The sequence below is a fragment of the Lycorma delicatula genome, chromosome 11 (genome assembly GCF_047948215.1).
Source record: "Lycorma delicatula isolate Av1 chromosome 11, ASM4794821v1, whole genome shotgun sequence".
Taxonomy (NCBI): Eukaryota; Metazoa; Arthropoda; class Insecta; order Hemiptera; family Fulgoridae; genus Lycorma; species Lycorma delicatula.
Window position 1 is genome coordinate 71,288,873 of NC_134465.1, and position 25,589 is coordinate 71,314,461.

Sequence of the window (25,589 nt, forward strand, 5' to 3'; positions counted from 1 at the left end):
CAATTTCATCCTCCTTGGGGGTGAAAAAATAATGAACATTTTTAATATTTTAACCTTCAATGGAGCTAGAGCTTTAGTCTACGGCTTAAAACCTTCCATGCTATAATATGAATGTATCCTGAAAATTTTAAAGCAATCGATCAGTTGATTCTTTGAGATTTTTTGAGACGAAATACATATAAAAATCTTCGTAGTTAATCCATGGGTAAAAATGTGATTGCAATTGATCAAGTAGTTTTTTATTTATCTTGAAAAAACAAAAACTCTTTTCTTGTTTATATAACAGTATAGATAATACATTTCACTTATTGTAATGTTAAAATATAAAATGTTCATATAAATTCGTTTTTAATTTAATATTTGTTGAATCGAACATCAAATAACAATTATCATCTAATAGTGACAGTTGTATTAGAAAATAAATGAAAGTTATGAAAAAAAAGAGTTTTTGTGATGTAATAATAATAATAATAATAATATCCTTTTCTTAGATAACCTATTTATTTATTTTTTAAGCCAGAAATAATATAAAAATATTCAGAGAACTTATTAAAAGTAATATAAATGTATTATTTTGATAGACTAATAATAATAAAGCATTCAAATAATACTATATATTACAAAAACATTGTCTTTAAAAATGGCCAGAAAAATTTTACTAACCAGTTAACTTCCAGACCATATGCAGCAGTTATGATAACAGTGCCAAGTTGTAAACAGATATTTTACTCTAATAATTTGAAAATTTAATTTCTCAAGAATTAAGGACTGTGTTATTATTATTATTTTTTTTAATAATTTTTAATTCAAGAAATATTTAATAGACTAATATATCACTTTCTTCACCAACAATCTTATCAAATTTAATTTTTATAGAAAAAAATTATTATTTTCCTGAGTTTGAATTAAAATTGTTTTCTACCAACTTAACCATTTCAATAAGCAAAAAATTTACTACAGAAACTGTGTTTATTTAAAAGCTTGGAGAGCTTTTGAATAATTTGATGTTTAAAATTTAACTGTTATTAAGAAGTTTCCTTTGACACCACCTGCTTACATGGACCAGACATGAAATCATCAGTACTGTTATTTTTTTTCAAAATAAAAAAGAAACAGCAAAATCTATGAACAAAATATAGAAATATATTATACATTTAATGATGTATTTAAAAAATATGACAAAAAATGAAAATGTTTACAGTGATCCAATGTAATTTGTCCTGACATTTTGATGATCCAGTTTATCTCACTGGATTTGGTATTCAAAGAGTTTAATAGTTCAAATTATATAAGTAGATTACTATTTATTCCACACAAATTACTGAATAGATAGATACACATTTTATATATATTTTTTATATATAATTTTTTATTTTATGTGATAAAACCCTAGTGATTGAGTGAGGGACATTTCTCAATAAAGTTAATTCTAACAAACATTTTTATCAACTCCCAGTAATTTTTAATGACTAGCTCTTGAGCACACTTCATATGTTGCTCAACCTATGTTAAGTTAAGTATTTTTAACTTACTTGTCATTGACCCACCGGGTTGGTCTAGTGGTGAACGCGTCTTCCCAAATCAGCTGATTTGGAAGTCGAGAGTTCCAGCATTCAAGTCCTAGTAAAGCCAGTTTATTTTTACACAGATTTGAATACTAGATCATGGATACTGGTGTTCTTTGGTGGTTGGGTTTCAATTAACCACACATCTCAGGTATGGTCGAGCTGAGAATGTACAAGACTACACTTCATTCACACTCATACATATCATCCTCATTCATCCTCTGAAGTATTATCTAAACGGTAGTTACCGGAGGCTAAACAGGAAAAAGAAAAGTAACTTACTTGTCATTAACAGATGGTCTGGTAGAAAATCTATTTCAAACAAGCTACCAGTTTCCATAAAATTGTAATCCCAGTGATTAATATTATTTTCACGTGATGATTTTTTGTTAAAAATTTGATAACATTCATATCAAATAAAAATCACAGATTCAAATTTGCCATGCCAAAGAATGCAATTTTCTTTGTACTCTTCACATCTCAACTGAGTAGGATGGTTAACACCATTAATGATTAGCTAAAAGCAAATTCAAAGCTCATTCCAGAATTTAAAACTGTTATATTATTGTTCTTTGACATACTGTCAGTATGACAGTTTTACTTTATTTCATTCGAATATTAAAAGAGTTTGGAATCTCATCTTAAGTTTACAAATATGTCCAATTACAGGTGGGTAATGTAAATAATCTGTTTATTCTGAATGGTTGCTTCAAGTTCTTCTTTAACTGATGGTTTGAAGTAACTTTTATTGGGAAATAAGATAGTGATCACGATTCATCTTTCTTGGAAATACTGACTTTCAGTTTAAAGATGCTACAATTTTTTTAGAATTTTCTCATATAAATAATATAAAACAAATTTTTAAACAACATTGTTTTTAATTTTGACTAGGGGTTTACCTCATGGTAAATCATAAGAAATAATAAATGAACCATTGTTAAGTAGGTAATTTAGTTGATACCATTATATAAAAACTAAATCTGCATGTAGAAAAGGTAAATGTACTGTACCATTATCATTACAGTACAGAAACATATCATTACAAACATTTGTTAAGGCCTAGTTCTTGGTTTTGGATTTTCAGTTTTAGGTCGAGATAAATTTGAATTCGGTCTGTTTGAATAGTTACATGATGCCCTTTCATTGGCTTTTTTCAAAATACTACGTAGTTCTAATATCCTATCCAATATTACATGTAATTTTTTGCTGTTATCTTCTTGTATTGGTGAATCTGCTGGTCCTCCCATTTCTCTACAAACTTGTGAATAAAGATCATCACACGCTGTCTGTGCTTGCTCTGTTTCTAATGCTGATTCAGCCGCAGCTATTTGTACTCTTTTTAATACGCATTTCCACCTGTAATATATAAATTAATAAGTGTGGTAATTTATTTATGTGAGTTTGTAAATCTACTTAGTTAAATCATTAATTTGTTAATACGAAACTAAATTTATAATCAAAATGATAGTTATTTGCATATAATTATGATCCTTTCTAAAAATCATAATCAAATTTTGAAGATTGATACTTATTGTAATTGATATCTCCTTTTGAATACTGCTTGCTTAGATCACATTGTGTGATAATCTGAACGTATCCCGGATACGTAATGGAACTATTTAGTTAGGACTTGTACAGTACGTATATTAATGTATGATAATTTTATATTTTCTATATTATTCACCAGGCATGACGTATCATTAATTCATGGCTAAAAACAGATCCTGGCAGGATATAATTTTAATTTAATTTTTAATGAATGAATTGTATCCTTTGATTTCATCAAAATCTTTTAACAAAGATATCAAATGCATTTAATTGGTTACGTGATAAAATAACTGTATTATATGTGATGACAGAATTCTCTTCATGTTAAACTTAAGGCACTACTCAGTAATGGCTTGTTAGGTGAGAGAGACTAAAGCCCTGTTTCATCCAAAAATGTCAGGTTAATGCTATTATTTTACTTTAAATTAATCTGAAATTTTTATATTAATAAATGTTTATTTTTTTAAATTTAATTCTGTTATAATTATGTTGTACTAAATATACATGTCATTCTAAAATAAGAAAATGAACTGGTAAAAAGTCCATATTATTAATTAAAAATAAAAATACATGAAGTAATAGAAATTAGATGTGTGTAGATGTTAAATAAACATAATAATTACAAATCTCAGAAGGTGTAAATGAATATTTTTTAACACATACTTGTGAACATAATAGTGTAAAATTCAGGTTTTAATTTAATTCTGTTATGTATTAGAATTATTTACATATAAATGTTACATTGCATGGAAAGTATGAGGCTCATATTTACTTGATAGGTACTAATTTTGTTTTTTGTAAAAATTCTGGGTGGAAAAGACCCTGTAGAGCCTCACTTAACCTCACCATCTCACTGAGGTCAAGTAATGAAGTGGGTTTCATATTCAAGTATGGATATGTTTGAGTCATCTCTGAAGAGGTTATTTTATTGTTAGAATTTAAGGTTGGATTCTTTCATTTGTGATAAAACATCATACTCTCCGTTTATTTTCTGTTGTACATGCAATACATCTAAACTGTTGATTTATTGTACTTATAAATTCCTCCCAACTTGTACATGTTTCTTAGCATGTGTACTACCTGTTTTAAATAGATATGAAAAAGATAATATTTATACAAATCAACTATAATGATTGATAGGTAACAACTGAGTCTTACAGAAACAATAAAAGTATGCCCAGTAATTAACAAATTAATAAAAGAAAAATTATATAAAATTGTTTGTAAAATGTAAATTTAATATATTTATATATAAAAATAAAGATATAATTTAAAATGTAAATAAAACAGCAGAAGATTTTTTTAGAAGAATATATAATAAAGAAATAAATAGTCTAGCAAATTGCATTGTGGCAGCAGGGAGTATAATTATTTATAAAAATAAAATTTTCCAGTTATTGTTTCATTTTTTTCTTTTTGTCAACACTCAGTTCTTTCACAGAGATCTAAACATATATATATAAATATGATTGTGTGAATTTAGATTAGAAACATAATTTATACATTTTTTAATATAGAGAGTATGCTTATGATGTTAGTTTTAAATCTAATCTAAATTTTCACATTTATGTTCTTAAGAAGCAGAAATCTCTGTGGAAGTGAGAAATGTAGAGGAAACAAAAAAAAAGTAAGTGGAAAGATTTATTTTTATAAATAAGAAATATATATTGAAACAAAAAAGAATTAATTTTATAAAATATTTAAAAACCTATTTATAATAACCATTCTCATTGTATTAATATTGTGATATTTATAAAATAAAATAAATTTATGTGAATATATGTATAATAGAAAAAAACAAACACGTTATTTAAAATAAGATTTTTAAAACGTATGAGAGCATACGTAGAAAATATATAGTTAGAAAATAAAAGTGTAAATCTATCTCGTATAGCTGATCGACATCTTATTTAAATCAAACATATTGTAATTATTACAGAAAAAATAGGTTTAGAAGTAAATAATTAATAATAGTAAGTATTTCTTATTTAAATTAAAACAAAAAAAAACAACAAAAGTTAATAATTCACAGGATGACTATAACAACATTTTGTTTAAATTATCAAATATTGTACAGTAAAGCTTAGCATATGGATATACTATCAGTAATAAATATTAATAATATCATTCAGTTACATGGGGGAATTTGATTAAGTGACACTGCATTTTTATTTTTTTTTAACATGAAAAGAATAACATAGGACCACCAAATATTAGCTATTTCTGGTTTCTTTTCTTTTGTTCTATACGTTTCTCATTATTCCAGCATGGCTTCATTTTTGCTCGGCTGTTCACTTTCTTCCTGTCCTTTTTTCTGTCACAAGAGCTCTTATAACATAATTTATTTTTTGGAAGTTACCTCTATCACAACTGGAGGTCCTCTTCTATCTGTTTCAGGTAATTCAATTTGCTTTTCTTGTTCCTCATCTTGTCAACAATTTGCTATTTGATCTGTTTGGGTATATTCTGATCATATGTCCCAAGAAATTTACTTTCATTTTATTATCATTATTACTACGCCTTCTTGATTTTCATAGATCTCTTTGTTAACTTTCAATCTGTATCCTTCCTGTGTTACCTTTGGACCATGGCTCTTCCTTATTAAGATTTTTTTGATCTGTGCGTTTTAGTTTAATATCTATTTAATTCTAATTTTTTATGACATTTAATTTTTTAGAATTGGTGCTAATTACAAAAGAATGATGATATATATATATTTATAAAAGAACTAAGAGATGAGGTACATCTGAAAATTCAATATTCATTAAAAAAAAGGTAATAATAATCAATGAATAAATATATCTTCCTTTTATATTTCTGCTTGTTAAGGTGATTCATGCTTTTGAATATTATTGTTAAATAAAAAGCAATGGTATTTTCTTAATAAAACATTTACCAAAATATACTTCTTACATATTGTATATTATATTAAAATATGAATCTATTTACCTCCATACTTCTCGGCCAGCAACTTGTCTTCTACTATATAAATCTGTTAATAAATTATTTAGATCTATTAATTGTTCTGATCTACGTTCTGTTTCTTCATCAATTTTGTTACTAATCTCTTGTAATGATTCAATATGTTGCCACTGCAATCTTGACAGTTCATCACTTACTTCTTTTAATAATTCATACCTTTCTATTATCATTTCAGGATCAGAACTGCAATAACAAGAAATTTATGGAAATTAATACAGTTAGCAAAAAAAAAAAAAAAAAAATGTAGTTAATCTTTTGAAAAAACAATTATATAAATAATGTTTTACAAAATGTATGGATATATGTTACCAAAAGATTTTTTCATGTTTTTATTAATCTCTTCATTTTCATGGAATTTATTAAACATAGTCTGTTTGGGATTATGATAACCTATGCATTGTTTAATTTGCTGGCTGAAACAGTATTCATATATAGTGGACTGTAAATAATTAACTTCTACTAGTGAAAAGATACGTATAATAAATTGAACAGATAAAATATAAGAAATTATTTTTACATGTAATTTAATATATTAATTTTATGCTTACTAGAATAGAATGTTTATTTGATTGATGACTGACTATAGCTGTAAATGTATTAGTTGTATTTACATAATAGGGGATAAACTTTCCAACAGAGCATGTTAGCTTCTGGATGAAATGGTATGCCTTGTAAAGATTATGAAGAAATCTCTTTTATCCGGTTGAATAATAAATTTGATGTATGTTGCGATAGTTTTTTTTTTTTATATATTTATTTTCATAAAATTGTATAAATATTAGAAAATATTTTATTTTTTTTGAGAGTATTGAGTTCTAGGAGTTTACATGTGAAACTGTATATCAAATTTTTAATGTTTTTGTTGACATTTTTTATGCATATTTATAAATATATTTATCTTTTTCTCATATTTCTCATTTAAGTTATTTACAAAGATTGATTGATTGATTGATTGATTCTGATTTGTATGTAATGAATCTGTTCTTGCTAGTATGAGTATTCAGATAGCCCATTGTATTATGTATTTGTACAGTTTTGGAAATTTAACTTAGAATATGCTCATGATTTTTTTTTAGTTTGGCTAAAAAAAATATCTTTTAAATTGTTGGAGAGTAATTTTTGGAACAATATAGCAAACTTTTTCCTGATTGTTTTTTTTTGGTAAATCTCATTTATTATATGTTAGTTATACATTTTTATATATTTATTATATGTTATACATTTTTTATTACTACGTTTTGTATTCTATACAAAGTAGTTTTATAAGTATGTACAAATAACAACATTTGCTAGATATTTAATTTTTTTTTACTTTTTTCTCTTTTGTCCACCAATTTTGTATATGTGTAACATGTATAAGAAAGCTGTATTATATATTACATGTATTGTTTATAAGTAAGTAAATTGTGGTGGGACTCTAGTAACATTTGAAAATTTGCTTATCATCTACTTTTTGATAAGATGAGGTCTAATAAGAGATTTAAGAACTCTTAAGATTGGCATTGTCTAATCTTATGGCCTGAAAATAAATGTGGATAAGACATGTACTAACGACAGATGGCTCATGCACCATTGCCCAACTGGATGGTATGCAAATTTTATAAGTGCAAAAATTCAAATATTAGAGCTCACTGTCCCAAGAGAAGAAAATAGCAGCTACGTTGGAAATCCACATTCGAATTGGTCAAGGAACCAATTGGACTTCCCTGAAGTGGTGCTTGTGGAAACAAAATCATTCATCTTTTTGAACCTTGATCCTGCAAATTTTATTGTATGGAGCAGAAACATGAACACTACTTAAGACAAACCTGAGCAAACTTGAAGTGTTCCAAATGCGACGCATATACCAGATCAGAGTCTTACTTTGCAATCACATCTGAAATGAGAATATTCGACATTGCTGTGAACAACATTCAACAATTGAGGAACAGATTCTAAAACGAAGACTGTGATGGTTTGGCCATGTCTGCAGAATGAGTGGAAACTGACTACCACACTTACTCTTCTGACTTGAACGACCCACCCATTGGAAAGTCCAGTGAACAGCTCCAAAGGAAATGTGGATGAAGCAGATCGATGATAATATAAAAAACCATAGACTAAACCTCAAAAAGATTTAAGGCATGGAAATGTCTTGTTAGTGAAATCAGATAACCATTGGCATCCACAGCAGCGTATGGGCATAGGATTCGATCCAATCAAAATACCAACTAGGGATCAAAAGAACGAGAAGAGAAAAAAAAATTTAGTAATTTGAGCTCTTACCCCGGGATTTGGTGTAAAAATATATCAAACTGGATTGGCGAGCCTACTCGTAGGCATGGTTGAGTGTAGTTTCTTTTGATGAGCAAAATATTTTGTATTTTTTTAGAGCTAGTGGCAAGGTTATAGTTTTTATTGATAATTTTTTTTAGAATTGTTTATTTTACAGGATTTTTATGAGAATATTTATGATTTTGTCAATTATTTATTTTTGATTTTTGTATTAAACCTGTTCTCTAGTATAATTCTCATATGTATGAGAATTATGTTTGTTCCTTTAAGTTGTACTTTTAATTGCTGTGTTGATGATATGAAGTGTGTTTCTTTCAGTATGGTTGCTTTGAGTCAGTAATTATAAGTTTATTATTTGTTATTAATTGGAATGCTTTTCTTTGATATTCAGTGGTACCTATATCACTAATGAAGGAGGAATTAAGGACTATTCTAGAAATATATTTCTAAATATTGTTAAAGTTTTCTTGTTAATGAAATTTTACATCGTAAATTTTTAATGATAATCTGTATTAATTTTTCATTCGAACTAGTTTTTTATAATTAGAAAATGTTTGATCTTAAGAACATTTTTCTTTTCTTCCTTGAAGCTGATTTTGGTTTTGGGAAAGTGGAAGAAGTTGCTGAAATCAACTGAATACAGAAAGTGGGGCTCACTTTTTTTCTTTTTGTATCTACAAGCAGTCTGTTGAGTGGAAGATTCACATTATTACTAATTAGGAGTTATTGCAGATGGTCTATAATGCTATAAAACTGTAGCTTAAGTCTGTTTAAAGATATAATTAGTTTTTTAAATATTTAATTGCATATGTTTCATTTAAAAACAATGGTAGACATGATAACTGTTGTTTTATAGTTTGGCTACACTGTGTTGTTTTGGCAAATATTGGCTTGTTTTAAAGAAAATCGTAATTCATTAATAAGTCAGTATGACTAAAAAGTCATATGAATAATTACTCAGTGCATATTATTAGACATAAGTCAGCTTTTAACCTACCAATAAGTCAAAAAGCTGTACTTCGAACAAATAATATGTATATTTTCTTACTTTTTTTACTAAAATGCTTTTTAAATTATTTTATAGTAAACTACTTTTATTCTACCAGTACTTATTTCATTACCAATAATCAATTAATCATTCTAATTCAATATGTATTTAGTTAGCACCAATCTTAAAATACAATACTGCATATATGTTAATTTATTACCTTTGAAGATAATTATTTAAAATGGTGTAATTAATTACGTTGTTAAAAACACCTGGTAGTGAAAACTACACAAAACACACACACACACACACAAACACATACACACACACACAACCCAGCAGTAGCAGGAAACTGGTTGGAGACCAACCGACAAACTATTTTAAAATGTTTCTTATTTTTATATAATAATATGGATTATATTTGACTCTGTGAAAAAGGCAATCAGTAACAAGTTTCTGTCTCATTTTCCCTAATAAGCTTGGTATAGGGTATATGTTAATTCTGGGGTTGTCATTTTATCTTCAGAAATAACTTGTAACTTTTGTTAGGTCACCTATAATTGTTATAGTTATTGTAGCAAACATATCTATGAGGGTGGACTTCAACTACTTCTTTTCTCTTTTATTATTGTTTATTTTGTAGTGTAGCCCTGATAAAAGTTTTATCAAAGTTTTTCTTGATTCATCCAGAAACATTAAGTGGATTTATAAAATTAAAAATGGAAAAATTTTAAGATGGAAGAAGAGAGAAATTTTCGGCATGATCTATAAACACAGAACTAGGTAGAGGCTACTTTACAGTCAAATACTAGACTGGTTTTATTAATTTGGTGATAGAGAGATATGTAAAGGGTAAAAACTGTATAGGAAAACAAAGATTGAAATTTATAGATAGCTAGCTGTAAATGAATGGAAAATAACATCAAACCAGTCAATTGAAGAAAAAAAATACTAAATTATTATTGTATTACACTTTGATGTTTGCCTATTGGCTTAGTTAGAGTAATGTAATTTTTAAAAAAAGAATAATTTTTTGTATAAAAATGAAACCTATGTTAATATAAAATCAGTAATAAAAGACTGAAAAATTTTGAGTTATTTCTAAATAAAATATGAGTATTTACCTGAATACTTCTGGCAGTGCTTTACCAACTTCGATTAAATAATTTTCAAATATTTTATTTTCTTCAGTTGCCTTTATCATGCCATTTTTTAGTTGATTTAAATGAACCAATCGCTCTTTTACTTTATTTATTTCATCATTAATTTTTTCGCGTTCTTCTTTTTCTTTTTTAATTTTTTCTTCAGCGCGTACCCTTTTTTCAATATTTTCTCTTACGAATCCATCAAAAAATTCAAATGATTCTCTTAATTTATTTTCTTTTTCTGTTATTTCTTTTATTTCTTCATCCCTTTCTTTACAATATTTTTTAAATTCCTTTTGTTTATCTTCTAATAAATTTTGTGCTGTAATTACATTTTTTCTTGCTTTTATCATCGATAATGTTAATGTATTTTTACTTGTATCCCATTGAGGTTTAGCCTTTAAATCATTTGTTTCTCTAATCATTATTAAATAATCTTTTGTAGATTCACCTTTTTCTGGTTTTAAATTCATTTTTGCGTAAGCTGTCACTACTTTATGTTTAATTTCATCGCAATTTAATTTTACATTAGATTTTTTTTCTTCTGTTACTTTTTGTTCTTCTATTCTGTTACTCGCATTATCCTTATTAATCTTTTTTTCCTTATTTTCTGTTTCTTTATATACTTCAGCCATATTTTTTTTTTGTACTTACATGTGTAAGTGGTAGGTATGAATTTTTTGTTATTTTTTTATGATAATTTCTTAGTTGTTTATTTTTCACTATTGATAAAGTCAGTTAGATACCTGAAAAATTAATATATTGACAATTTTATTTTGTAATATAGGATACTATTCTAATGTGTGTTTTTTCTGGTGTCAGTAGAAAAACACCAGAAAAAATAAATTTGGAGTCAAGTTACTTTAATTGTTTAATTAATTTCTTAATTCTTCTAATACCCTGCTAATCTTTTATAATCAAGATATATATATATATATATATATATATATATATATATATATTGACAGTTTTGTTCATACATACCTATTTATCTGGAATTTACTAACCTTGCCCACTTTGTCCCCTCTTTTCATATTCCTTCTGTTTCTCCTATATCCAAATTTACAACTCTTCTTTCTCTGTCATCATTTTCTCACTTCAGTTTGTGCTTTCTTCTTATTCTTTTTTATCCAACTATTAATTTTTTATTTATATTAGGAATTTGATGCTTATCCATCCTTTTGACATACCAAATCATATTCTAGGTTTTTCTACCTTTTCTCTTCAGCTTTATTGATTTATTCTATCTTGATTATGCTCCTAAATTAATGTTTTGTGTTCTGCGCTGTCACACTGGTTGGTTTGTGCATACCAGGTAATAAACATATATTAATGAAGAGAGTATCAAATACACGTTGCCCTGTCTGTCATTTTGGTGGTTTCAGTAAATTCATAAAAATTATTCATACATTCATATATGTAAATAAAACAGATTTTTCTGTTGCAGTGGTAGCTGCTGTATCATGTCATGCATAAGTGACTAATGAAATTACTTTGAACAGCTTATTGGAATTTGGTGTCATATTTTATGGCATTTTTTATAAGCTGTTTTACTTGGTAGTGCTATAAGTCTTATTAGAAGTAACTGAGTCTCATATCTACAGCACCTGCACACACCTCTGTTTTAAATGTAAGTATTTATTCATCATTTATATTTTTATTATTTATTGTTATATTCATTGGTATCCTTTGCTTGTATTCTGATATGATTGAAAAAGATTTTATTTATTTTGGCATAGGTAACAGAAATGCTACCTTTAATTAAGTAAATTGTTAATTTTAAAGTAGTAATTTACTATTTTCATGAATTTTTGTTTTAAGTTGCTGGTATTTAAAATCAGTTATATGTTTGAAATTACAGAACGTTTAAACTGCAAAAGTGTTCGGATCGATAAAAGTAGCATACTTTCTAATATTTCTTTTTTAAGTTGTTCTGTTTTTTGTCTTTAATTTGGGATGTGATGTAATTTAATTATGTACAGCTGGTATAATCAATCTTGATGCTTGGTGCCACAGTAGCAACAGTTGTAATTTGAATCATTCTACTAAATTTTTAGCATAAAATCTGTTTCATTACCTAACAGCAAATGGACCTTCGTAAGATGTATAGTGGTGTTATTTATTATTGGATTCCAGATCACAATTTTTTTTGAAATTTAATTCACCTTAATAAATTAAAATCACCTTAATAATCACCTTAATAGCTAATATTTTGAACTTTATTACTTTTTAAAATTAATTTGATTTAATTATATATACGAGTATATAATGTCAAATTTAATCGGCTGATTGAATAATCTTTAATTAATATCTGACCATTTTCTGCAAAAAAAAATGTTATTATGCATTTTTGAAAATGGTAAATTTGATAAGAATTATAGAAGCACTAATCTGAAGCTGGGAGTTGTACAATAATAGGCGTACACATAAAGTGGTATTATATGCAAATCAAAATGTATTACCTTCATTGAGTGCTGGTGTTCCATTTTATTTTTAAACAGATATTCAAAAGTTAATGTAAGATAAAAATAAAGTACGCAAAATAATGGAATTGGAAGTTACACCAGAACTAATTATTTTTTAAATGTTAGTACAAAACAAAACAATTTTAATTAAAGAGGGTGAATGCCATCCACTTTGCAAGAAATATTATTATTTCCAAGGTTACTGTCGTCAGAATCATCATTGTAATCATACTGTCACTTTCACTATCTTTTTGTAAAGAAATAAATGATTCCATAGTATTGTCAATAATGTGTTCTTGTGGCATATATTCAGTTTCTGTTTCCTTAACTTTATCACTATACACCTTCCACTATTTTTCATTCATATTGGCCATTTTACTTCCATATAGCTTTTGAACATCTTTGATATCAAAAGATATGTTAAAGGAATGTATCCTTTAACTTCTGACCGATCCATTTCAATAAGATTTAAATAAAGAGTGGTATGGAGGGAGCTAGTTGGAGAATGTCATGCCCTTTTTGTTTTTGTAAAAGTTAGTCAAATACATATACAGTAAACTTTTCCTTGTTTGCTTTTACCAATTTGACCAACTGTGATTTCGGGAAGATGAGGAACAGAAAGTTTCTGCAACCACTTTATCATATCTTCTTTTCTGGAAGCTGGTGATTATTCTAAAACGTCAGTGTGGTAGAATTCGTTATCAGAAATTACCATAGGATTATTGGGAAGGTTTGGAATTAAAATCTATTCTTTCTATTTTAAGTAATTTTCTGCTTTCATTTGACCTCTGTAATTGCCACTTTTTAGACTTGCTTACCAAGTTAGTAAGGTGTTTGGTATAAAACCCATTTTTCCTGCGGCGTGTACTATAATAGGACTAATAACCATTAAAATAGTAACTTTCAGCCAGTCCCCTGAATCACTACACCAAGATTTATTTGTAGTGTGAGAAGATAATATATATGACTTGTTGAGGTACACTATCGGCCTATTTTTCGTTCTAAATTTTTTTAGTCAGATATATGCTTAAACCTTATGTCATGTCGCTCACTGACCACCTTCTTATTATTTTTGGTTTTTCTCCACCTAAAGCCTAGTTCTTGTATTATTTTTTTCAAACTTATCTCTTTTACTGAATAACCAATGGCATTGTTAAATACTAACATTATCTTTTTCACCATAGGCAGTTTATGAATTTCATGAAATTCGTTTTTGGTTCATTTCACAATACAGTTGTCAAAGTCATCTTTTTTTTAACCTCCGGGATCACCGTTAGGTATTGCTTCAGAGAATGAGATGAATGAAGAAATTTTTGTAGAATGTGAAAATGCCATGCCTGACCGGGATTCGAACCCAGGACCTCTGGATGAAAGGGTGAGACGCTATCATTTGCGTGAAGGCTGGTATGTCAAAGTTATCTAGTTCCATTGAAGGCATTTAATGGGGTTTGTATTTTATTGGAGTAGAGAAAGAAGTCTTCGCCAGATTTTCGGCTGTTTTCTAACAACCGCTTTTCTCTTTTCTCACTCTTTGGACATGGGATCATGACACCCACATGCAGTGGGGTGTTTTTATTCATATTTTTTAATGTGGATCAGATGTTTATCTTCTTTTTCCGACTTTGGTAATTGTTCACCTTCTTGTTTCATAAACTCATACATGCTATTTATTATTTTCCAGGCCTGCCATTTTAGTTTTTTTGGTTTTTATTGGTAGACATAAGTTTACTCAAAATTATAAAACACTAAAAATGCACAACTATTTATAAAATATGATTACTTTTCTCAATCAAACTCGAATAAAAAGAAATAGAATATGCACAAGTGCTCTTACAGGATCAACAGATACATAATAACTAGTTATTTGGATTATACTCAAGCATTCAATAACATAGGCTTATGGGTAATTATTTATTTTTACAGTAGCTTGGCTGTATTTGAAAACTATGAGCACATAGCAAGCAATATAGCTATATTGTTTCTTGATATGATTCTAAAAAAGGTGACAACTCATTTCCTGAGTTATAATACTTTGCTTGTCCCATGTTTATTTTTTACAAAGATTTTGTCACAATAGATTATAAAGTGTGTTTATATATGTCAGACAATTATAATGTTAGTTAATTTATCATTTAGTGTTTGTTTGCTGATGTAATTATACTTGTTGAGAATAGGTCAATTTTATAACATTTAAATGTATAGCAGAACATTTCTTTTTATGGCAAAATACTTAATAATTTTATAAAATATAAATAGTAGAATTAAAAAATATTTAAAATTAATTTATAATACCATCCAGTAACATAAAATAATAAGTTTTATTTATAAGAAAGCAGTTTGTTTCTGCACGTGATAACTAAACTGAACGTTTTTCAGTTTGGATAACAGTCACTGTACTAGCTGTTGTAGTTCAAGCTTCAAAATTCATTATAGCAGCTATACATAGCTAAGTGCAGGCTTTTGTTGTGAGAAGAGTATTTGGTAAATAATTTACAAGAAAATTATAAATCATTTTGTGGGAAGTTTTAATGTGCATGAAAAGAAATCATTTTTTTGTTAGTACTTGATTTGTTTTGGGATTTGAGATCGCAATTATTTTTTTATTTATCGGGTTAATAAGTTGTTAGAATCATTGCTGGGTTATTGTTCAGTAATGATGCAGCTGTGATACAATTATTACGAAGATTTTTTTTTTATGAAAGAGCACATATTAACAGCTATGGTCATTATCCCATTGGTACTTGGTAGAGTATGAAAATATGCAATCAGGATTTGAACTTCCACATGAAATGCTGAGATGCTACCATTATGAAGTTAGTTAAATAAAAAACCGGAACCTGAAATTTCTTAATAATGTTTGTTGTTTCTGCATGGAATATTTTTAAAACTAAACTTGGCTTATTTGATGCTGTTCCTTATTACTTTCTTTTCTGTGTTAATATTTTACTTAACATAATTACTATAGCTTACATCTTAAACTATTTCTATTACATATAGTCCATTCTTAATCTTTCTGTTTAGTTTCTACCTTCTATTTATCTCTCCTTAATTAAGTTAATTAAATCTGATAATTAAACCCTAAATTAATTAAACCTTAGCCCTAACTAAATTAATTAAACCCTATATATCTTAATATCTAGACCAACTACCTATTTCATCTCTTATGAGATTCTGCTACATGTTTATTTCCTGTTCACCCTAAAGTCTCTTTGTTTTGAATTTTATTAACTACCCTTTTTTATATGTTATGTTTCCTTGAGGCTGGACCTACTTTAATTATGAACACAGCCCCTAGAGAAAATCAGGTGATATTTATCCTTGAACTTCTTCTGACATATTTGTTCAGATGGTTAACTAACATCCTCAACACTATATGCCATGCCTGTTCAGTCTGTAGCATAGTCTCTTTGATATATTGGGGGTTAGCATACTGAATTCACTTCAGCACACTACCATGTGGTGCAAAAACCTGTTACATTTGACTATAGTATGCTCTTTGGTGTCCTCTCTTCCACAGTAATTGCACTCGGTGATTGGTGTCAATGCTGGGTATGCTTTGAAGCAATCATGACTGATCAGGATCTGGGTCTACTCACACCCCAGTTCCCCGCGCTTGTGAAAGAACCATTTCTTGAGGTCCAGGATCAGTCTACGGGGGTCCATCTGCCTTTTACTGACTGGTCCCGTATTTCCTACCACCTGCGAAGAAGTGATCCCTTTCGGCCACCTTACTTACACACTGGTACATCACCTTCCTCTTCTAAACGAAGAGGTTCAGGGTGCAAGGGCAGCCACTATCCCATTGGTATCGCCCAACTCAACTAATTTTCAACATCTTGCTATAACATCACATATCAAAGATTTTATGCTTATTCATTGTTTTTTATGTCATCCTTGTTCACAAACATTAAGTGGCACTCACAACACAAATATTTTCAAGAATTTCTTTCAGATTTGTACACTATATTTGATAATAGCAGATAACTTTTCTGTTTGAGAGTTCTCTTGCTTGTGCCGATCTATTTCTGCATTACTTTCTCCATCTTTCATAATTTTACTACCTAAATAATAAAATTCTCCTACTGCTGATATTTTGTATTCTCCTAAGTTAATATTTAATTCCTCCTTTATCATAATGCCCAGAATTATTCTCCTTTCTATCATAGTTCATTATTTTTGTTTTTATTCTTATTAATTTTGATAAAATATAAATCCACATCACTCAATATTTCTTCTAACTCATCTTGATTTCTCTTAAAGAGAAATATCATTAAAAAAAATTAAAAATCTTTTTTTTTCTTGGATAATTATTTCATTCTCAAATTTTCTCTTCAGTTTTTGAGTTGCTTCTTCTGTGTACAAATTGAAAAATTCAATAGGGAGAGACTTCCATTCTTTTTAAACCATATTTCATCTTTTTTTCATTTAAAGACTTTTTTACTCTCCTAAGTGATACTTGATTTTTATGTTGATTATACTTATCCTTTTCTGTATTTAAATGCATATTTTTTAAAATTTTAAATTTGATTTCTATATTATTAAATTCTTTCTTGTAATTAAGTAATAAAGCAACTTGATATGCTCTACACACGAGCATATAAAGTTTATTAAGAGGGTTAAACTGGTTTAAACTACTTTTTTTATTGGGAAAGAGTTTCAAAAAACAGTTGATGATTTCAAATTAGATGAAAAGGAATAACCAAGAATAATAACTTCAGAAAATTTACAGAAGAGCAAGAACAAGCAGAAGAGTGAGGAAGAATGATAAAAGTACTGGAAGCAATGGAAAGAGGATGAATAGAAGAACAGAAATGTTACGAGATCTAAAAATATTTAATTGAAAAACGTAGAAAAATGTACAAAATGTTTGAATCTTCTATAAATTTATCTCAGTTTACCAATGCTTGTAATCAAAATAATATAAATTCTATTTTGAACATGTTTACTACTTTATTTTATAAAAATAATTAACATTGTTGGTTATCAAATTAAAAAGAAATATTATGCAGTGAAATAATAATACTAATTACAATTTACAAAATGTTATTATTTGATAAAATGTATTCTCACTGATTTCATCAGTTTTATAAAAAAAAAATTATAATTCACTCCAAGTCCTCAGTGTATTTTATAAATAATCCAAATAACATTTCATGTTTCACATTTATAGTTGTATTTTCTAGTACTACAGTAATTGCTTAAATAATCATGAATGGCGTAAAAATATAAATAAGGTTGGTACATTAGTGCTTCCAAAAAATGTGAAGCAATAAAGCAGCCTGATATGTTCTACATTCTAAGCTTGTTAATAGTTAAACTTATATACTGCCAGTTCGGTACTTTTTTTGAAATATATCCTAAGGATCATGCATGCATATTTCTGACTTACTTTCTTTTCTAAAATTTTTCATTCTTTTATTTAGCTTTTCTCTATTTTTTTTGGCCATCCACCGTGTTTCCTTTTCTGTACTTCTGGAAATTTGAATTAGAATTTAATATAGATTAAATTAAAACTAGTTTTCTGAAAGATTGTCTGTTGGAAATTATTTCTTTGAAAACATTATATAATTTTTAATCTCTTCAATTATTTTGAACCAGTTTTTTTTCTTAAATTTAAATGTTAGTTATTTCTCTCAATGCATGGTCTATTTTTTAAAATTTTGGTAAATTTCTTAATTTATAAATATTATCTTCAAGTTTTGATCTGTGGATTTTTCTTAAAATTCTTTTTTTAAGAAAAAAAGTTTGATTCCTGAAAAAAATTCTGTTTGGCCTTTTGTCCCATATAATGCTTACACTTAAATGTGGTTTTATAATGTCTAAATTAAGTGTTTTTTATTAAAGATTTTTTATTTTTAATGTTTCTTGTAAGATGATAAGCCAGTTACACTTTTTATATTATGGCTTTTATTTGTTTTTTCCAAAAAATTTCAGGGTAATTATTTCACCTGAATATTTAAATTTTTGGACTCTTGATTGATTCTTCTTCAGTGATTTTTATTGATTGGATTTTACTTTTATTATTGGAAAAACCATTTTGTTTTGTATAATTATAAACCAATTCTTCTTGCACAATTTTCTATAAGTGTATTAATTATTATTTTTTATCTTCATACACTACCTAATTGAAAATTATCATTGAAAGTGAAATTTTAAAGATTATTGAGTGAACATGAAAGATGTGATAATTATATTCATTATGATTGAAGGAAATTTATCTCAAGATTTGAAAATGAAATCTAAATAAATGTGATCTAAATATTATTTTTCTTGTTGTGAAAAAAAATGTAAATAATTATACTAAAATTTGAATTGTGTTCTTGAAAAAAATTATAAAAGTGACTGTAGTAAATATGGTTAAAGTTGAATTACAAAGAAAAATTTGTAAGAAATTATTTTGAAGGAATAAACATCCGTTTTGTAATATGTATGCGATAGCAGGGCGAACATTAATGTAAACCTCGGGGTCATAAAAACCAGGAAATTGAAATTGTAAGCAAAAGAATTTTTTTTTCCGGAATGCAAATACAGATTTATTTTTAGATGTGCCTGAATAAAGGTTTATTAGAAGTGTGTGGGAGAGAATTATATCATCAGTTTTGGAAGCAAAGGTCACATTACTAGTGATAAAAAAATATTTAATTATCAATTAATTGTTACCTTTAATGTTCATGAAAGTATGCTATTCATGATTATATTAATCTACTGAAATGGAAATTAAACTAAATAATATGGCTTAGTCGTATAATAATAGCAAAACCACTAGGGGATTCAAAACTTGTTGATATGTGCAAACATAATATTTATGAATATTAATGCTTTCCAGGTAATAAATAGAATGGTATTTTGGCCTTTCTGAACCAGTGATATTAAGTCAAGCGTACATTATCATATCTGTGTGATGAAATTATGTTTATATGAAATTACCAGATTTCTATTTCCTCTGTAATGGGTATTGTACATTCCATTGTCATACTGGTTTCAATGTATTTTCAACTGTTCATAGAATGACTTTCATTTCACTTATTATTCAGTATTATTTAAAATATTTGCTGATGATAAATCATTAAAACATAATTATATATTTTTTTTATAAATCTCTTTGTATAAAGTAACTTGTAAATACTCTGTGTGTAACCTGACATTTTAGTTTTAAATTTTTCAAAATATCAGTTCACTTTTCTTGATATATTTTTTTGGGTTTTGTTTATGAATAAAACAAATTCTTTTGTTGTCCAATTTGTGTTTATTTGCTCACACAAAAACAGATCAAACAGATTAGTTTAAACAGAACTGCGTAATGAATTTATTTAACCTTAACTAAAATTTAAACTGTTTTTTTTTAAATTTATCAGAAATCCCACTCCTATCTGAAAGAGAAGTGTTATATATGTTATGTGCCATAATAGTAATGTTTATAGAAGACTTGATATGGAGAATGACCAGGCTTATAAAAGAATATTGAGGAATTTGGTGGTTTCTACTGCCCCCCTTCTCTAAGCCAAATTTAAGCAACATTTTAAGCCCACTAAAACGCAAGTGATATACAGTCTTATGTCTGACATCTTCATTTTATTCATTAAAGACCTGGTATATAATAAATGTTATTACTTTCAGAGAAAGCAATTTTGCTTTGAGCCACTTGTAAATCAAAGGTTGTGAATGTTAGTGGAAATAATGAATTGAAGGAAACGGTATGTTGTAAATGTTCTGTTTCTAATATTCAGTTGTAGGGATGTTGGAGTAGTTTATTTTTTTACATTTACATACACATAAAAATAAAAAAAAATTAATCTGACATTCTGCCAATTCTGATGCTACTTTTAACTGGAAATATGTAACTTCAGAGTAATTACAAAAAAAGTAAAAATTTTAAACAACTTTCATTAGGAAAATATAAAAATGTTATTTAAAAAAAACTTTTAACAAAAAATAAAACTTATTCAAAACGGACACTTATAAAAATTAAAAAATCAGTAATACGTTTTAATTTTTTTTATGCTAATCTTAAAAATTGTTTAAAAATAAATAATTAAAAGATTAATTTAATCAATTTAATTTAGATATATAATTTTGTTTACTTTTGTTATACTTTTAGAAATATCAATTAGATTAATTTTTTTTTTTTTAATTATTTCGATTTAAAATACTGGTAGACCAACAAAATGTTACCAGTATGGAAGAGAGTTGTTCATAAGAAACAAAAAAATTGGATAAATATAACTTCATAAAAATATTTTTAAAAAATTTGTAAATGGCAGGCTACTGCCAATCATGAGCTGAGACTACAGAATTTGGGAATATATGTACTATTTTATTTTAAGTGTACTGATTCATGCAAAATACAAATTCTAAAGAATTTTTTTAAATCATTTTTACCATCTTGGAATCATAGATATTCTATGAGAAGGAAAGTATGGTAATCAGTAAAAAAATCGGATAAGGGTTTTTCTGCATTTCTTGATGTTTCATGACCCAGAGAGTCCAAAAAACAAAAAAGGGTAATGTTTGTATGTACTACAAAGCTGTTTGAAGCATGTTCAAGGATTCATATTTATGCTTCTGAAATATGAAGTACATTTAAAAATAAATGTGGTTAAATCTACTTGGTATGTTTGAAGCTTAACAACGTCTGATTGAATAGACCGATTTTGATGAAATTTGTTACATACTCGTGTGTGTATGTGTGTGTGTGTGTGTGTGTGTGTGTGTGTGTGTGTGTGTGTGTGTGTGTGTGTGTGTGTGTATGTGTGTGTGTGTGTGTGTGTGTGTGTGTGTGTGTGTGTGTGTGTGTGTGTGTGTGTGTGTGTGTGTATATATGTGTGTGTGTGCACACATGTGTATACTACTATATAAAGAGGAAGAGGATTTTTTTTGTTCGTGATAAACAAAAATTACTTGATCAATCGCAACCAAATTTTACCCGTGTTTCTTGGTGTATCTGAGAAGGTTTTTAGATATATTTCATCTCAGAAAATCTTGAAAAAATGTATATATGTATGTATGTAGTAGTGGAGATTTGCTGGTTGAAGCAAAAACTTTAATGGAATTGAATTAATGAACTTTTATTATATTATTATTCTTTATCACTACATGAGCTGGGTTTAAATAAATTAAAAAAAATGTCTGTTTAATGATAATGGGCTTCCTAGGGGGACTGTGTGAGGGAGGCTAGAGTGGTGAGGTATGTAAGCTCCTAGTGGAAAGCTAGACCAATAATCACTATCAAACAGGGTGCCCTTGGGATGCTGTTTTAGGAGGTTCAATGGACTGTTCTTATAATATCTTTGCAAACAATCTGTTCAAAATTTTAACGGGGTATTTGTTATTAGGTTAAAAGCTAACTTTTGTATGCATCGGTTACACTCTCAATCTAACAGATCACAATTATTTGGAAATGTTACCTAAAAATGAAAAATTATTTATTAAAACATTTAAATAATAAATAATTCGTTACGGTGCTGCACTTCTCATTAATGCCACTAGGTGGTGAGCAGCTAAATTCTCAGCTCCTTTCTTACAGTGAGCAGCTCCCAAGATGTTTTTCAGTAAAGATATTTCCAAATGAGATCTTATTGAATTTGAAGACAACATAATTGTGTGTAATCAAAATCAGTTTTGCACAAAAAACGTAAAATTTCATGAATATTTTGAAAAATACATGAATATGAACTGGAGTTACATTGAGAAGTTATGATAAATCAATAGACTCTTTCATTGTGATGTTAATTTTTATTTTTTATTATTACATTTGCACCATTAAACTTAATATCTAATTTAAAATTTCATTCTAAAATGTATATGAATATTATATATTGGAAATGAAATAAATTTCATATTGGTACGTATTATTTCTGTCTAACCTATTTTGTGTCATATAAAATATTCTTTATACTAGGCCTATAAATATAAAACAAAATCTTTTTCCTTTATAATAAACTGATACTGAATGATAATTATTTTATCTTGTAGATTTGTTTATAAAAAATTTTGCTACATATCTAATCAAAATTACAGATTTATCATGCTCAATTTGGTAATTCTTATTACAATAACAATCCACTGAAAAACATGTAATGAAATAATAAAATATGGCTGAATAGGAAACTTTTATTTATTATAATATACATAATATTTACTACATAAATTTATTATATAATTATACTTATTTTAAAATAAAAAGAAACAGTTTCTGCCAGGTGTGAAACAAGTGTGTATTGCATTTCTTACAAATAACTGCCATCACTCCCTTGGTGCAACATTTGCATCTCTTCTTTGACTTAACATATTGTGTCCAATGGCCCAGTGGGCCAGAAACAAAACCAATATTCCTTATATTAATTTTTTAATATGCAAACTTGATATAATTTTTGATTGAAATTGTAACAAACTCAAAATTTCATTCTTCTCTGAGCCTCTTTGAGTTTGATGGTTCTTGTAGAATAATCAACCATTCACAACACTAACATTGAGACACCAGTACACAACTCTTGAGAACCATTTAGTGGAATACAGATTGAATCTGTATAATTCTATTAGCATGTTAGTAATGTCAACTACCACCATTAATTTATTATATTCTTTTATAATATAGGGGTTGTATTTATTTTTTGGCTATATCTTTTGCATTTGTCAACAAGCTCAATAACACCGTATGGAGAAACCAGCTGAATACATTTATTATCTAACCAATATTAGCTATATTTGAATCTATTTTCACTTCCCAGTCTTAAGATGCATGTCCTTGTTCCTTTAATTCTCCTTCAGACAGTAAAGGACATTTTTCCATTCTGTCTGAGCGAATAGTTCTGTTGCTCCACTTTCCCTTCTCCTTTAAATGCTCAACAAGAGGTATCGGTGAGAACCAATTATCAAAATAGATTTTATAGTTCTAGTTTGGAGGCAGAAAATCTGTTAAAAAAAGCAACAATATCTCCAGAAATCCTAAGATTCTTTGATGGGCATGTTCCAAACCTTTTTTTTTTGTTTGTTAAAGAGATAGAGGAACCCCATTTATGGGCGTCAAAGGAGTGTCGGACTCGGTAACAGGTTCTGTAAGATGATATTAGGTGCGTATGTATTCCTGCGCACTACTGACCATCCAACTATCTTGCTATGGCTGTCCAATTATTTTCACTCTCAAGCATGATCCATTGCACTTCCTCAGGTGAAAACATATCCCTTCTGCCTATTGCATGCAGTACTTCACTCCTATAATTCTTGAATCTGGTACTGCTGAAAAAATGTGTATGTGGTATGTGGTTCCTCCATACTCCCACAAACCGGACAGCATGGGGAGTAGTCAAGTCTAAACCTATAAAGGTACTCTCTAAACCCTCCATGGCCTACCAGAAACTATGTAAGACAGTAATCCAGCGAGCCATGGGTACGCCTGCACCAACCCTCCAGTTCCTTGATCATGCGGTATGTCCATCGACTCTTCACTGTTATCCCACTGTCTCTGCCATTCCCTTCTCAAATGTTCCATGATGGAACTGGCCAATCTCCTTTTTTCAGCGGGTGTTAGAACACCTTGTTCTTTCATACTCTTCCTACAAAGAATCTCAAGGTCTACTGGCATTATTCCTGCTAAGACGTCCACAGCCTCACGGGAAATCGTGTGGTATGCTGCTGTGATTCAGAGACTGCTCCTTCTTTGTATTGATTTGAGAGCACCCCTGTATTTACCATATTTGGTGACTCCTCCCCAGACTTCGGCACCATATAGTAACGCAGAAAACACAATGCCAGACAGGAGCCTCCTCCTTTGTTGCCTGGGTTCCCTGTTATTCAGTAGAAAACAAGTTATTAGTTGCCTCACCTTTATTGCCTTTTGGTAGATTCCATAATTTTTGTTTTGTCTCCATAACATGAGTGCCAAAGCATAACCTCACATCCACCCATACACCGAGATACTTTATGGCAGCCTTCAAAACTACCATCTGACCCTCAAGGACCATTTTCAAAGTTGGTCTTCTCTTGGTAGTTGTAATAACAATGACCTCAGTCTTGTCATGGTTAGCCCTGCTCCTGTCATCCAATCTCTAATTGCGACATAGGATGCCTGTAATCAGACAGCAGACTCCCTCAGTGTGGTTGCCTCAACCATGAGGGCTAGGTCATCCGTACACTCTATAACCATGACTCCTGGCGGTAACGGAACCCGGAAAACACTTTTGTAGACAATATTCCAAAGGGTTGATCCAAGGACTGACCCTTTCAACCGGTCCATCTGTCACCTTGCAGATGAGTTTGCAGCCATTGAGATAATAAAGATTATCCATCGAAGGTATGGGGAACTCTCCTGTTCACCGTCGCGGTCCTGATGGCGCTGTGGGTTATACAGTTAAAAGTGTTGCGAACATTCAACGCCACAAGTACACATAACTTCTTTTCACGAGTTATTTTTCTCACCATCCCCACAACCTCCTCCAACTTCATCTAAGGCTGTCTCCCTCTACGAAATCGAAATTGTTTGTTTGAAAGCCCTCCTACGTCCTCTGTAGCTATGGACATCTGCGTTTGAATACCTTAGATATTGTGTCAATCATTGCCTCTCTGGACACTGTCCAGCAGGTGGAACAGATCCTAAGGCAGCTGCACCTATGCTACTGCCACCATA

General features: G+C 28.7%; 1 protein-coding gene across 1 annotated transcript; it reads right to left on the reverse strand.

The window, feature by feature from the left end:
- Positions 1 to 2,617: 2,617 nt before the first annotated feature.
- Positions 2,618 to 24,548, reverse strand: LOC142331970 (uncharacterized). Its single transcript, XM_075378019.1, has 4 exons — positions 24,370 to 24,548; positions 10,482 to 11,069; positions 6,063 to 6,278; positions 2,618 to 2,921 (listed from the first exon to the last, which is right to left on the reverse strand). Exons 1-4 carry the CDS (start codon positions 24,546 to 24,548, stop codon positions 2,618 to 2,620), a joined length of 1,287 nt encoding a protein of 428 aa, XP_075234134.1.
- Between the last annotated feature and the right edge of the window lie 1,041 nt (positions 24,549 to 25,589).